The following is a 14157-nucleotide window of genomic DNA, read 5'->3' as shown; positions in this document are numbered from 1 at the left end:
AAGATGTGGTCACATTAGCAAATTTCAGAATCGTTTCATAAGCAAAAAAGGTCCATTGTCAATATTGTAGTGATGGGTGAATTTTATATGAATGCATATGTTACTTATATGAAAACGTATGATTTTTAGAGAATAAACGTAAGCATGAAGCGGTGAAAGAGACACGAGTTAATCTGATAGCGTTGCATTCAACCCTGCACCAAAGCCGTCTCTCATCGTGTCGCTGGTTAGCCTCTGGTTTGCTGGTTGTGGCTTTGGAGAGTGATTTGCAGGGAGGGTGGGATCTTATGCATTAAAAGCTAGCTTGCTATTGCTAGCCTCTCCGAAATCACCTACCCACCTTTAAACTCGTTGTGAAATCTGTGCAATTGGTAATGTTCTCTCTCATATGAAATTCCTGATCATTTGGATTTTTTTTTTGAAGTGACTGGATTTCCAAACTGATCTCATGAGAAAAGGTAACTCTTTTACGAGGTGGCAATTTTGCATGAATGCGTATGATGTGATTCATAAGAAAATGTGCAATTTAAAAAATATATGAATTTGAACCTGTTGCGAAATCTGCGAAAATGGAAATCTTTCGCCCTCATGTAAAATTCCTGATCATGTTGATTCCTATTGAAATGACTGGATTTCGAACCTGATCTCATGAGAAAAGGTAACTATTTAACGAGGTGGTGATTTCGTATGAATGCGTATGATGTGATTCATATGAAAATTGAACCTGTTGCGAAATCTGCGAAAATGGAAATCTTTCGCCCTCATGTAAAATTCCTGATCATGTTGATTCCTATTGAAATGACTGGATTTCTAACCTGATCTCATGAGAAAAGGTAACTATTTTACAAAGTGGTGATTTCGTATTAATACGTATGATGTGATTCATATGAAAATGTGCGATTTGTTTTTAAAAATGACGATTTTGAACCTGTTGCGAAATCTGCAAAAATGGAAATCTTCCGCTCTTATGCAAAATTTCTGAAAATGTTGATTCCTATTGAAAAGACTGGATTTCCAACCTGATCTCATGAGAAAACGTAACTATTTTATGAGGAGGTGATTTTGTATGAATTTGTACAATTTGATTGGTGCAGAAATGGATGATTTTTTGAAAAATACGTAAGCATGAAGGTCCACCCCTAAACTTAAACGTCAATGGGGCGTAAGCAGAGCGTTCAAAAAGTATAAATGAGATTGTACAAATTTACACCAATTGGTCACCAATTTGCCAAAACATAAAATAGTTAAGTATTGCCATGTGTTAGTATTGCGATTTTGCCCGTTGAAATTCGCCAAACAAAAAGGCAAATGTGACCACAACTTTACAATTTTTTTAGTAGTGCAGAATACATTTAAACATAGTAAAATGCCTTAAATGTAAAGTACTACAGTCTTATTGATAGATAAAACATTTACCAATTAACCAAAACATAAACACATAAGGGGCAGCAGATATATAGAACGTTGCGAACAAACGTTCCAATTTTCTCTTAAATTTCTCTCTGATTCCGTGTGGGCCTGATGATGTGGCATTCTAAATGCATTGTACAGCTCTTAAACAAAGCTCAGCAGGAAATGAGAGACAAAGACTAGTACAAAAATAAATCTAGCATGTGAGGTAACAAAATTAGGCAATTCAAGTAAAACGTTCGAACAGAGATGACAGAACACAAACTACAACGGCGAGCTAACTACAGGTATCCTCAGCAGAAGACTGCAGAAACATATACTGCATTGCGGTTTTTAAATGTAAAAAATAATCTCTTTTTAATTCATAATTTGATTTATGAGTACGATATTAACATTTCATTAGACTAAAATACCTGCAGTTGCAAAACTGTGATTGCGTCATGTTACCATGTGAACATAAAAAAAGAAATCAACTGATATGCTGTACTATTTGGTGTGAAAGTGACTGAAATGAAAGCAGATCGCAGAGATTCACCTCTCTGGCTTCGTCTGAATGCACTAAATGCAGAAATGGTGCTGAAAACAACAAAAACACGGGCCTCTGAAACTCTGAAAGTGCACAGTGTAGTTATTTAAGGTTGAATACATGTCCCTGAACATCCACTACAGTTGCTTGGCAGCACAATTTGGATGTACCACTGAGAAAAGCTGTTTTGTTAAGCACTTTATTACGCTTTAAAGAAAATGACTAATGGGTCCAACCCTGTGCATTTCCTCGCATGCGTTTATAAAAAAAAACATGAAAATTGAGGACTAGAGAGCCTAATAATGAACTTAAGGGAGCAATTTACTAAAAAAAGGGCATAATTTCATTCACTAATGTGTTTAGCTCCTCTGTTTCATCGTGTGTGTAAGTTTTCAGCTTTGGTCCATGTTTTTATTTGACTCAGAATAGCTCCATTAAGACTCCATGAAATCAAAATAGGAGACTTTGAGTCCATGTGTGTTAGCTTTGAGGTTGCTAGCGTATTCTAAACATTGACCTTTAACGGATATACATTTAAAATTATGGTTTTGATGTAACTAAAGCCTACTGGATAATCCCTGACAGATTTCATGGGGTCTTAAAAATCTATGGCTTATGTGTTGTCCATGGAGATAAAAAAAATTACGGGAATCCTTATTTGAGTAAAACATTACAAGTATGACCATGCAGTAAATTCCTCCGATCAACAGGGTGGAATGCAGACAAATGGATTCTCGTCATAGTGGTGGACTGTACTACTAACACTTTCTCAAAATTCACATCCCTTTATCACATATAACATTTCCATTTCATAAACATTTGCTAGTGCAGTTACATCCTAAAAATGTGCACAAATGCATGTCACAAACGAAAGGTAAAAAAAATCCACATCACATTTCATCACTTTGACCACGCCCCCTCACCATCTTTGGCCTGGACCAAAAGCAAACCTTCAGGTGAATTGTTCTTGGGTGCATCTTGCCACTTTCTCATTCGGTTTTGTCGGCCCATCTCACACATAGCAGAGGTACAGGTAGGTCTTCTCTATCCTCCAGTCTGGGGGCACGTCCTCGGGCTTGTGGGCCTTTATGTGCTTCTGCATGGACGAGAGGCTGGGGCAGTACTCCTGGCAGATGGTGCACTGGTAGGGAGAAGCGCCGTTGTGGGTACGCAGGTGTTTGATCATGGCGGAGTAGTCCCGAGAGCGCTGGTGGCACAGCTTGCACTCAAACGGCTTCTCACCTGTGGAGAACAAGTACAGAACATTTCAAACTACAAATAATGTGAAAATGACAGAAACAGCTGTGTTGATTAAAGACGGCATGAAATTGGAATCACAGCTCATTTTACTTCCATGATATGATGGATAATGTTCGAATTTATTCCAGGGTGATTATTTTTAACTAAAAGTAAAACAAAAATCATAAAAAAGATTCTCGTTGCTTAAAATAAACATTAACAGTAAAAATAAATAAAATAAATTGTAACTGAAAAAAAATATATATATATATTAAACATGACAAAAATACACAACAAATTACTTCATTTATTTCATTACGTAAATGTTAAATGTATATAAACTAGTAACTATATATGAAATAATGAAATGATAAATATTAGTAAAACTAATTAAAATGAAAAGTAATTCAAAATAAAATCAGAAATTCAAAATACAACTAATAAAAACTATTCCCAAAAGAAGGAAAACTATATAATAGTATAACAGTGATATTGAAATAAAATAACTAAATATAAACTAATAACTATATATAAAATAAAAATAATGAAATTATAAAAACACAGCAAAACGAGTACAACTAATTAAAAACGAATTAAAAATAAAAACAGAAAATATATCAAATCTAATTCAAAATACAACTAATAAAAGCTATTACATTCACAATAAAAACTAAGAATTTAATTCTTGAAAAGAAAACCTTTTAAGCAGTTCCCTTTATGTACCATTTCTTAGAAAATGTTAAAATAAATTGAATAAAAATAAAAATATATGAAACAGCCTCACTGCTTATTATTATTTAAAAAAAAAAAAAAAGATTTGTCTGTTAAAGTCAAGAAATTATATCGCAGAGAAACCCCTGCAGACACTCAAAACTGTGACAAGGTCAAAAAGACTCTTAAAATATCAGACAATTTGACCTTTTTGTTTTAATTAATAATTCATGATATTTGTAAAACATAATTTTTACCTTGAAAAATATATTTAAAATCTTAATAACTGAAAAAATAAATGATGGTCGATGTAAAAAAAGACTGTCCGGTACTGATGAAAGATTATCATGACAGCAACAGGTTCAAGATTTCCCATACTAGCTCTGCTTCCTGTCTGATAAGGTGGAGTTAAGCTGCCACCTGCTGTCCAGGATGGGAACGACAGATGTGTAGATCCGTGGGTGTGCGGCCTGCCACTGAGCACAGCAAACCAAGTATTGATCCGCCATTGACAGCAAGTGTAAATGTCAGTGATTCTCCAGCTGGTTGTGTGAAGGAGCAGTGGCCTTTCAGCCAAGAGTTTCTGCTCTTGTTATCTTCACCTGCCCGGTCTCGTGGCCGCAGCCCCGCTTGACACAAAGACAGCAATTATTTGACAGGCCTGCTGATAGGTTTGCTTTAGCAGCTACCTTATTGAGGGCCAGAGAGCAGCAGCAATCAGCCTGTAATTCCAGCTCAGCCGAAAGATTTAATATGCCACCGTGGCGAGACCACGACAGAACAAAATAGATACAAGGAATTTAATCTAGCGTGGACCTGAAAATGTCAAGATCTGAATTCTTCCGTGTAAAACTGCGGCCTTGTAGCGTAATACAATTCATTTATCATCTTATAAAGCTGTTGCCTTGTTTTATTATATCATATTTGCTAGAAGGTACCACGCTGGCTCAGCCGTGTCAAAGATCTCCAACCTGGAAGAGCAGGTCAATGTGTTCCCGGTGTGTATCTATTAACCTGTGAGCTTCTACGGCTTTGGGAATCACTGCTGAAGTGAGGTGAGAATGTGGCTGACCTGTGTGGATGCGGTAGTGGGTCTCCAGCTGGTGCTTGAGGCTGAACCTCTTGCCGCAGCCGTTACATTCATAAGGCTTCTCTCCGGTGTGGATGCGCTTGTGACCCTTCAGAGTGCTCTCGTCACGGAAGCAGCTCCCGCAGAACTCGCACTCGAACGGGTGGTCACCTGCCGTGCAGAGAGACAACGATAAAGTTCTTAATCTGAATGCATTTTTAACTGGGAGATTCTAGAAAGCATTTGATTGGAGAACAAGCAGTTTCCCGCACTGCTTTTCAGTAGAAGAGAATGGGAATGAATAATACATAAAACAGAGAGCGGGACCAGTGTAGTGTGATTCACGAACAAATGACTCGCATGAGCCAGTTCTTTTTAGTGAATCACAACCATACTGTGCTACCAGTGTAGTCTGATTCAGGAACAAATGATGCTTATGAGTCGGTTCTTTCTGATGAATCCAAAACACACAGCACCACAGCCCCTTCTTTTTATAGGCATTATTTTGATTATCACTTTACTTTATTACTGTAATTGCATTTTTCCCTTTCTTTTGTTTCATGGTCCTGGGAAGATCAAAGACTTTGTTGTTGTATATAACTTTTTTTAAACTTTGTCATGTTTTTGTGCTGGCAAATAAAATAGGTTTATCAAAACAAAACAAAACAAAAAAACAAAACAAAACAAAACAAATGCAAAAACGGACAGTAATCAAATAAATTAAAATAAAATAAAATAAAAAGATTGAGTCTGAATTACTGTACTGAATAATTTATTTAGAATTAGCAATTTAGAATTTAGAATTAGCAAGATTTAATTTCTTATGCAAAAATGGACAATAATCAAATAAATCAGAACTAAATCAAATTGATCAGTGTTAGTGTTATTTTAGCATTAATTATATACTATTATAATCTTCATTAATATTTTGAATGATCTTATACACACACGTATATGTAAACTAAATGCAAAATAACTCAATATTACATATATTTTATTTATAATTTATTTATTTTAGTTTAAGTTTTAATAATTATTTATGCTTTTGTAATTTTTTTGTTTCATTTGTATTTATTTCAGTAGTAGTTTTAGTAATTTTAGAACTTTAAACATATTTTATTTCATTTAGCTGCCAAGGCAACGGCACATTTTTAATGTAAGTTTACTTTTTTTAAAACATTTTTATCTAGTATTGAAATTGTATTTTATTTAAATAATTTCACTTATTTCAAATAATAAAAATATTTTTAATATTTTTATTTTCAAAAAGTTTAAGAATAACAAATTTAATCAAATAGGAATCACATCAAATTGAATCAAATCAAAAGCTTCCTATACACTAGAATTGAACTGAATCTTTATCAATACCCAGCTCTATGTGTACATGGTTTCTAGCTGGTTAAAGCTGGTCATTAGTTGTTCCAAATTGGTTTAGTTGGTTGACTAGTTGCACTCCAAGCCGGTGGGGTCTTAAGGCAACCTGTTTGAACTGGTTAACCACATTTCAAAGCATAACTTAAAAAAAACATAACTTAGTCTGGTTGGACTTGAATTTTCCAGTCAATCCCTATTAAACAATAAGACTAACATTTCCTTAGTGATCACAAAGAACTGTTGTATCGGCACAGCTTGTAAATAAAAACAGGCAGAGAGTTGTGCTCAGATGACAGAGTTATTAATATCGAGTAAACATCACAAGGTGCTGAAAGGGAATCATCCAGCACATTTCTCTCCGCCGGCTGTTCTAATGTCAGTGATCAGTACGAGTCTTGATATGTAGTGATTTCAAATGCCGGCCGATTGCTAATTGCTTTCCCGCTCTGACTAACAGCCCCTCATATCATTTCCTCAGACAGCAGCGGCATATAACACTCGCAATATTTAATACATTTCAGCCCGGGTGGCGTGGTTTTAAAGTCATCGGCGGTGACCTATGCTCTTCATTATCTCCCTGTCCAAGTGCTAGCCGTGCTCGGGAATAAATTGCATCTCTTGTTATGTTCCGTCATGCTCCGACTTAAACCCTCCTCTTAAGAGACAATGCAGAAATTCCCCGAGCACGTTCTCTAAGCCAATCACAACCCGCCATTCACATTCAAATACACTTCTGCCGGAGATGAATGGGTTTCTATCTGGGCTGAGAGAAAAATAAAAGCAGACTGGTAGAGATGAGATCCCTAGTGAACAGATATGAGATGATAGATAGAGTGGCAGTCTTTATGCATCTGTATCAACTTATCCGATGCACCTTCTGAAAGCCCTCCAGCCTGTCTGTCATTAAAGTTAATTGCCCAGAGGCGGGCAGCAGGCAGGCCAGACTCACAACACCACAGGCATGCTAATGCGCTAACGCCGTCTACTGCGTGTGCATTCTGAACACGTCACTGACTACACATTGGAGGAAATATCCACAGGTATCAGCTTCGGTGCGTTTCCACGTTTGAAAGTCTATTATTGTGCAGACAATGTCGAACTGGAAGTTAAACGCGGTGTCAAACGCACAAGAAAGTGTTTATTGACGATGCTACATTTTAGCTTACAGTGAGTTTTACATAAGCATTGTTAAATATTGAATAAGCCTGACAAAATGGCTTGAAAGTCAAGGCCGAACGACCTGCAGAGACTGTCTGTGCCATAAGCAATGTGAGCTTTGTGCTCTGTACCATCAAACACAGCTGTGAACATATAGACAGCCGCCACTGTCTGCAAATGGCCTGGCAGTGAAATGGAGAGCGAACAGGAATGGCATATTAATGAGAACAAGCTACATGTGCAGAATGAAGAGAGGAGCAACTGGAGACGCACGCAGCCCATTGTTTGATTTGCCTCTCGCATTGTAATTACAATGCAGATGGTATGAAATATACAGGTGGATGTTGCAGGAGCCCAGGTATTACTTGTTTACATCTAAGGGTCTTTTTATTTATTAGTTATGATTTTGTTGTTGCGTCATGAAATATTTTAGCTGGAAAGACTAGTAGAGCTGATGATTTATGCTGGTTAGTGCTGGTAGATCAATATCAATGTTGTTTACCAGCCAAATGCTGTTTTTTTTTCTGATGACGCTGACTAACCAACGAGAGGATTTTGGTTAAGTTAGTTAAGAAGCCGGGTAGATGCTACACTCTTATAAATAAAGGTTCTTTATTCACATTGATGGTTCCATGAACAACCTTTAACATACATGGAATCTTTCCATACAAAAGGTTCTGTATAGTGGAAGAAGTTCTTTAGATTTGTACAGTGTTCAAAACATGGTTCTATGAAGAACTGTTTACTGAAAGAGTCTTTGGGGAACCAAAATTGGTTCTTTTATGGCATTGCTGCAAAAACTATTATTTGGAACATAATAGCATCCAAAACACAACATATACTGACATGAACAGTTGTACGCTAATTGGATTTACACCTACATCTCAACAAGATCTTTTTAATTTCATGCTTTTTAAATAGCATTTTCGATTAAATAGAGAGCAAATTGTGACCTAAAAAATAAGTCAGAGACCTTCAATATGAAATATTTCTCATTAAATTCTTCCAAAATTGATGTCTGTTTTCCACATAAATGTTATAGCTCTTACTGTATGCAACAGTTGTCTAATTTCTTTCTGCTTTTTATTTTTAGGATAAACATCTTAAGACTGTTTATGTAAATGAAGTGCACCTTAGATCATCAGTGAGTTTCCTAGGCTTTGAAAGGATTTCTAAATTGTCAAAATGATAGGCTTTTTGCTTTGTTTTCCTATTGATATGTTCTCTACAGTTCTTACACATTATATGTATGCATATTTGCATTGCTTTGACCGTTCTCTGTAGATCCCATCGTATTGCACATCACGACTAGTCGATTATGTACAATGCCTGTATGTTATTGGTCAGACTACTTTTCAGGTATTACCTTAAACAAGTATGAAATCAATAGGAAAACCAAGGCAAAACCTGGACATTTTTGACAATTTAGAAATGAACTCTTGAGATGCGGTCCAAACACCACAATTTCAGTAAGGTTATACTCACGTCTGCAAGCTGTTTAAAACCTCCTGCAATTCAAGTACAGAGAAATCAGATTTTGCTTGTTGAAATAGCTACAGAAGTTGACATTTACTCAGACTCCGTTAGGAACGTCAGAATGTCTTTTCAGATGTTGTTCTGGAAAAACTCATGTACCCTGCAGTCTATGGCGAGATGGAGTGCATACGTAATGCCTCGACTCTTTAAAAAAACAACCTCATTTCATTTCTGGCCCCTCTTATCAAAAATTTACATGTTGAATCTAGACTTCAACTGCCTCTGACAATCTTACTGGTATTTCAGGTCAGACAGAGAGAGCAAAAGTGAGAGAAATATGCACTCTTGCAAGTAAATGGAGTAGGGGCAATTTGGTGCTCTTTCTGTTCACTGCCAGACCAGACAGATTCAATCATCGCTGTTTGCCTAGTTATGAAGGAAAAACAGAGATAACTGTTAAACATGCTTGTACAAAGTACACTGATATAGTCTGTTCTAACAAATTGTAATGGATGTTGATTTATATTTATTCAATTTCTAGCTAATATTTGCTTGAGCATGCTTATATTTTGTAATCCTACCTGTTGCACTGAAAATAATCTCAGTGCCACCTTACCAAACATCCTTCTTCCACCTAAATTTCCTCTTTTTGTCATCGTTATTGGGTCATTTGATAATTCAATTCTCACACTCAGAAATTCTCATAATGTAGAATGGTAAAAAAGGTCAGGTTTGACCTACTGTCTGTAATAGAGGGGCTTGACTTATGCTTAAAGTTAGCCTGAAGGAAACTACGGGGAGAAAGAGGGAGGTAAGGTAGAGAAAGAGACAAAAGACTGTCAGAAGATAGTCTGAGCCTCAGATGGGCCGCCCACAGACTATAGGGAGACCACACTGGAAGAAGACACAGGATTGAGAAAGTCTGAGATGATTTTGGCACTGAATATTTATTCAAACGTGAAGTTTGAGTAAGCTGAAGACATTCTAGCCATTGTTTGAGCAAACTAGCATTAGCATTGACATTTTATGTGTCAGATATTAGGCCCATTTCTCTCTAGGTGGTGGTTCTTTGGCATAACCGTGACGATATGTACCTGACTTTGTCAATACTCAAAAATTTGGCTCGTCTGAGGATAAGTATGAGGTTTATATAACCATTGTTTGAAACTTTGCCACATCTCAGCTTGTGGCCCGTTTGCCCTTTTCTGCATTACATGGAGGTGTGAAGCTGTTAATGTGCTTTTAGATGACTCGGATATTGGCGGTGGGAGGGATGTTCAGGTAAAGCTCACCTGTGTGCGAGCGAAGATGGCGTTTGAGCGCCGTGTGGCTCGGGAAGGTGCGCTCGCACTCGCTGCAGACGTAGCTGCGCATGCCGGCGTGAATCTCCATGTGCTGCTGCAAAGCCTTCTGGGTCTGGAAACGCTTCCCACATAGGAGACAAAACACTGCCATGTCTGAGCCTTAAGATGAGAGACAAAACGAGAGGGGGTTTAATTAGTGTTTAGTGCAAAGAATGCAGAATTTGGATTTCATCCATTTTGTTGTTAAGTACATTTTAGCAAAATGAATGAATAAGTCTATGTGTTTCATAATGGATGGGGTTGAAGAGACTTAAATGTATCGTCTTAGTTTCTCTTTTCTCCACAACAAAAAAAAACAGTGCTTTCAGTATCTATGGCCAATCAATAATGTATCTTTCAAGTAAAGCTGTCTCTAATTTAAAATCTTTGTGAAAGCCCAGTGTTGGGCTCGTGAACAGCAGGCTGGGATTGACTTCTCACTCAATCAATCAGCATTTACGACAGAGCTCAGAGTAAAAAAAAAGCATTAGTGCCTGAGACACATAAAAATGAACCTCTACACTTCACTGACAGCTCGTCTGTAATGTGAGTTTGGTGTAAATGTACTTAGACAAGTTGCCCGATTTCTCTTCCATTCTCTCCAAGTTTAAGAGCCGACATTGATTACGAAGGGCCATTCAGGGGCCGGGAGAAGACATTCAACCTTGAAAACTTCTTGAGTAAGATCAACGATACAAAAGAAACAAGTTTTAGGACTATTGTTATTTAAAAAAGAAAGAAATTTGCAAGGATGTAAAAAGAAAAAGAAACATTTCAGATTCTGCAGTTTTTCTAGGTCACTAATCAAATGTAATGATCATGAACTCCTTTGTAAACATGGCAAGATGTTCTTGGTTTGATAAAATAAAATAAAGTTATAATAATTATATAATAATTATTATTATTATTTGAAATACTTAAATTCATGACTATTTTTCAGGTGTCCTAGCAGGTTGTTATGCTGAAATTATCATTTGAAATGTATTCAATAAAAAAAGAATGCAAAAAGGAAGCAGTTTCATGGTCTCTTTTGCATGCCAGTCTAGCTTGAGGATAACAAAAAAAGCAGAAGAAAACCATTCAAGGCAAACCTCGCTGTGAAATACTGCAGAAATACAAATGATGACACATTCTTGAGCTTCATTATATCAGACGCATAACAGATATTTGTGTTGTCAGCTCTTTTCAGAAGAAAAAAATAACCGAGGCAATCCAGCACGGGCATAAATATATGAGACGACTGTGGTAAAGAAAGAGAAAGCACGAGGGGAAGAGAGAGAGGGAGCTTAGCTTCACTACTGTTTAATGTCTTTAGGAATAATTTACCTCTACAACTCCAACTATTTATACCATCACTCAGCTCCTCTGAGAGCATCCCCCTGCTTCTATTTTTCCTCATTCTTCTCTCTCTCTCTGTCTCCTTCTGTCTCCCTCGTTCTCTGTGTCTAGCTCCCAGCAGAGCTTTAATGGTTCTGAAGTGGCTGACAGAGTAGCTTAAGCCGGGTGAATAGGGCTGTTAATGGAGCCAGCTCCTCTCTCAGAGTGAGTGTCAGAAACTCGGCTCTCCTCAGCAGCTGCTCTGCTCTGTTTCCCACAGACTGCAGAGCTGCCCGCTACCCACACTACACCTCATCCAGATGCACAACAGGAGAAAGAGCTGTGTCACTCGCTACTCCAGTACGTCAAAATGATGAGAAGATTATAAAACAGTATGTGTTTTTCAACATAAAGACATCAGGGTTGGGCAAAATACAGAATTTAATCATCGTGTCACTTTCAGTTCATGAATGGGAATGTGAACTGCACTGCCCACATGCTATACCATTCTGAATTGGAATTTCAATTGGAAATACAGGAAGAAGAATTTAGTAAAATGCAGTAATACAGTTACGACAAGGGAATTTCATTAGTTTTAACATGTTTTGTGATTAAAAAGTAACATGTTTTCCAAAAAAATATTAAATAGCATGACTATTTTCAACTTTGATAATAAAAAAAATTTTTTTTGACCAGCGAACCAGCATATTAATATAATTTCTGCAGGATCATGTGACAATGAAGACTGGAGTAATGATGCTGAAAATTAAGCTTTTCATCACAGGAAGAAATTACATTTTAAAATATATTCAAATAGAAAGCAGTAATTTAAAATTGTAATATTATTTCATAATATGACTGTATTTTTGATCAAATAAATGCAGCCTTGGTGAACATATAAGAGTGAACATATAAGAGACTTGCTTCAAAAACATTGCACAATCCTACCAACCCCCAACTTTTGAACAGTAGTATACATATAAAATAAACATAAAAACTTTTTGGATTACGTTAAATAATAAGAAAACCAGATATAATGCATTTTTTTCATAAATACAGCCTTCAGACTAATCAGAATCAAGTATTCCAGAGAGCCGTGTAATAACTCATGAATTTCTGTAAAAAAATGTTTTATATCTCTGCTTTTAAATCTAACATAAGATAATATATACTGTATGCTATGATATGACACATATGGGCTTTCAGAGATGAAGAAAGGATAAAATGGAGGGTAAAAGTTGAAGTTGGGAGGTTTGGCTCATTGTGTGGTGCATGTGAGTGGGGTCAGAGGTCAGGAGCGCAGAAGGCAGATGTGAGACGTGAGAAAGGACCCACCTGTCCCAGAATGCAATGACGAGAAAACAAAAACATCATTGAACGCTGTAAAATAATCTCCAGATGAGATTGAGTTGAGATGTTTCTTACATAAATTCTGATTATACTGTTGTGTGGATGTAAATAATTTAGTACAAACAGGTAACTCCATGTAATTTTTGCCAGTTTTGCCAAAAAAAATAATTCAAACGCTCCAGTTAATACTTAAAAACGCTCAAGTTAGTTTATTACTCAGGCTTAATCTTGATTAAAAGTAATGGCAATGCAAGCCAACACCACTAATGAAGAAAAACTCATCATCTATTAACCATTTGGTCTAGACATGGAGCTCAAAAGGCCATGAAGGCATGTTTTTCTCTGTTGTGTCTAGGATATTCCTTTAGCCCTGCTTATGTAGAATTAATGAAGATACACTCTCTTGAAGATAACACATTAATCGTAAAGCACGCTTTAAAAATTCATATAAAGCACCGGCTCCTATTTCACATGCAGAGCCAGAGCCACCTTCCCACATCACACCTGAACTTTAATGTCAAAACTTCGTTTAAACAGATTAAACGGCATTATCCGGCAGAGAACATCTTCGCCTCTTAAAACGAAAATACACAAGCAGCCGAGACTGCCTGTTCTGGCCCAATATCATTTACAATGGAGAGAGAGGCTGCATGCATCTCGACGATTCTTACAAATCCCCTTTAATCAGATATGAGAGGAACAGAGACGAGAGCGCGGGGGGAGGATGAGCATTAGTAAACACGAGGCTGTTCGGTGCTTCATTGGCATTCGAGTGGGGTTAGAGTGCTGCATTTAAAATGCTGCCTGATGAGGACTACAAAATCAAACCATTTGTTACCACTATTGAGGAGCCTGCAGGCAACAGGCAATTAAATTGGAATTAGTGCAGGGAGATCAGATACAGATGATTCACACACAGAGAGGGGGAGCTGTCAAAGCCCGAGTTTCATTTCGTTTGCACACACACACACACACACACACATATACAGTACACTACCGTTCAAAAGTTTGGGATCGTTAAGATTTTTAATGTTTTTTACTGAAGTTTCTTCTGCTCATCAAGGCTGTATTTGTTTGATTAAAAATACAGAAGAAACCCTGTAATTTTGTGAAATATTATTGCAATTTAAAATAACATTTTCTATTTTAATATGCTTTAAAATATAATTTATTCCTGTGATACA

The 14157-nt window shown here is 36.8% G+C and overlaps 1 protein-coding gene and 1 long non-coding RNA gene across 2 annotated transcripts in view; one reads left to right on the top strand and one right to left on the bottom strand.

The window, feature by feature from the left end:
- Nucleotides 1-264: 264 nt before the first annotated feature.
- LOC107713454 (uncharacterized) lies at nucleotides 265-1993 on the top strand. Its single transcript, XR_001636893.1, has 2 exons — nucleotides 265-852; nucleotides 1057-1993. It is a non-coding gene; the product is annotated as an uncharacterized LOC107713454 (long non-coding RNA).
- A 210-nt stretch (nucleotides 1994-2203) lies between these two features.
- zbtb16b (zinc finger and BTB domain containing 16b) overlaps nucleotides 2204-14157 on the bottom strand; it is a 76635-nt gene continuing 64681 nt past the window's right edge. The window contains exons 5-7 of the mRNA XM_016518954.1: nucleotides 10256-10426; nucleotides 4959-5126; nucleotides 2204-3178 (exon numbers count right to left, since the gene is read on the bottom strand). Coding sequence (XP_016374440.1) covers nucleotides 2949-3178; nucleotides 4959-5126; nucleotides 10256-10426 — 569 coding nt within the window. The 3' untranslated portion in view covers nucleotides 2204-2948. The remainder of the gene's footprint in view (nucleotides 3179-4958; nucleotides 5127-10255; nucleotides 10427-14157) is intronic.

This window comes from Sinocyclocheilus rhinocerous, unplaced genomic scaffold, assembly GCF_001515625.1.
Source record: "Sinocyclocheilus rhinocerous isolate Xijiao unplaced genomic scaffold, SAMN03320098_v1.1 scaffold689, whole genome shotgun sequence".
NCBI classification, from domain to species: Eukaryota; Metazoa; Chordata; class Actinopteri; order Cypriniformes; family Cyprinidae; genus Sinocyclocheilus; species Sinocyclocheilus rhinocerous.
The sequence above is the reverse complement of the archived record's forward strand: the minus strand, read 5'-3'. Positions and strand labels throughout refer to the sequence as shown.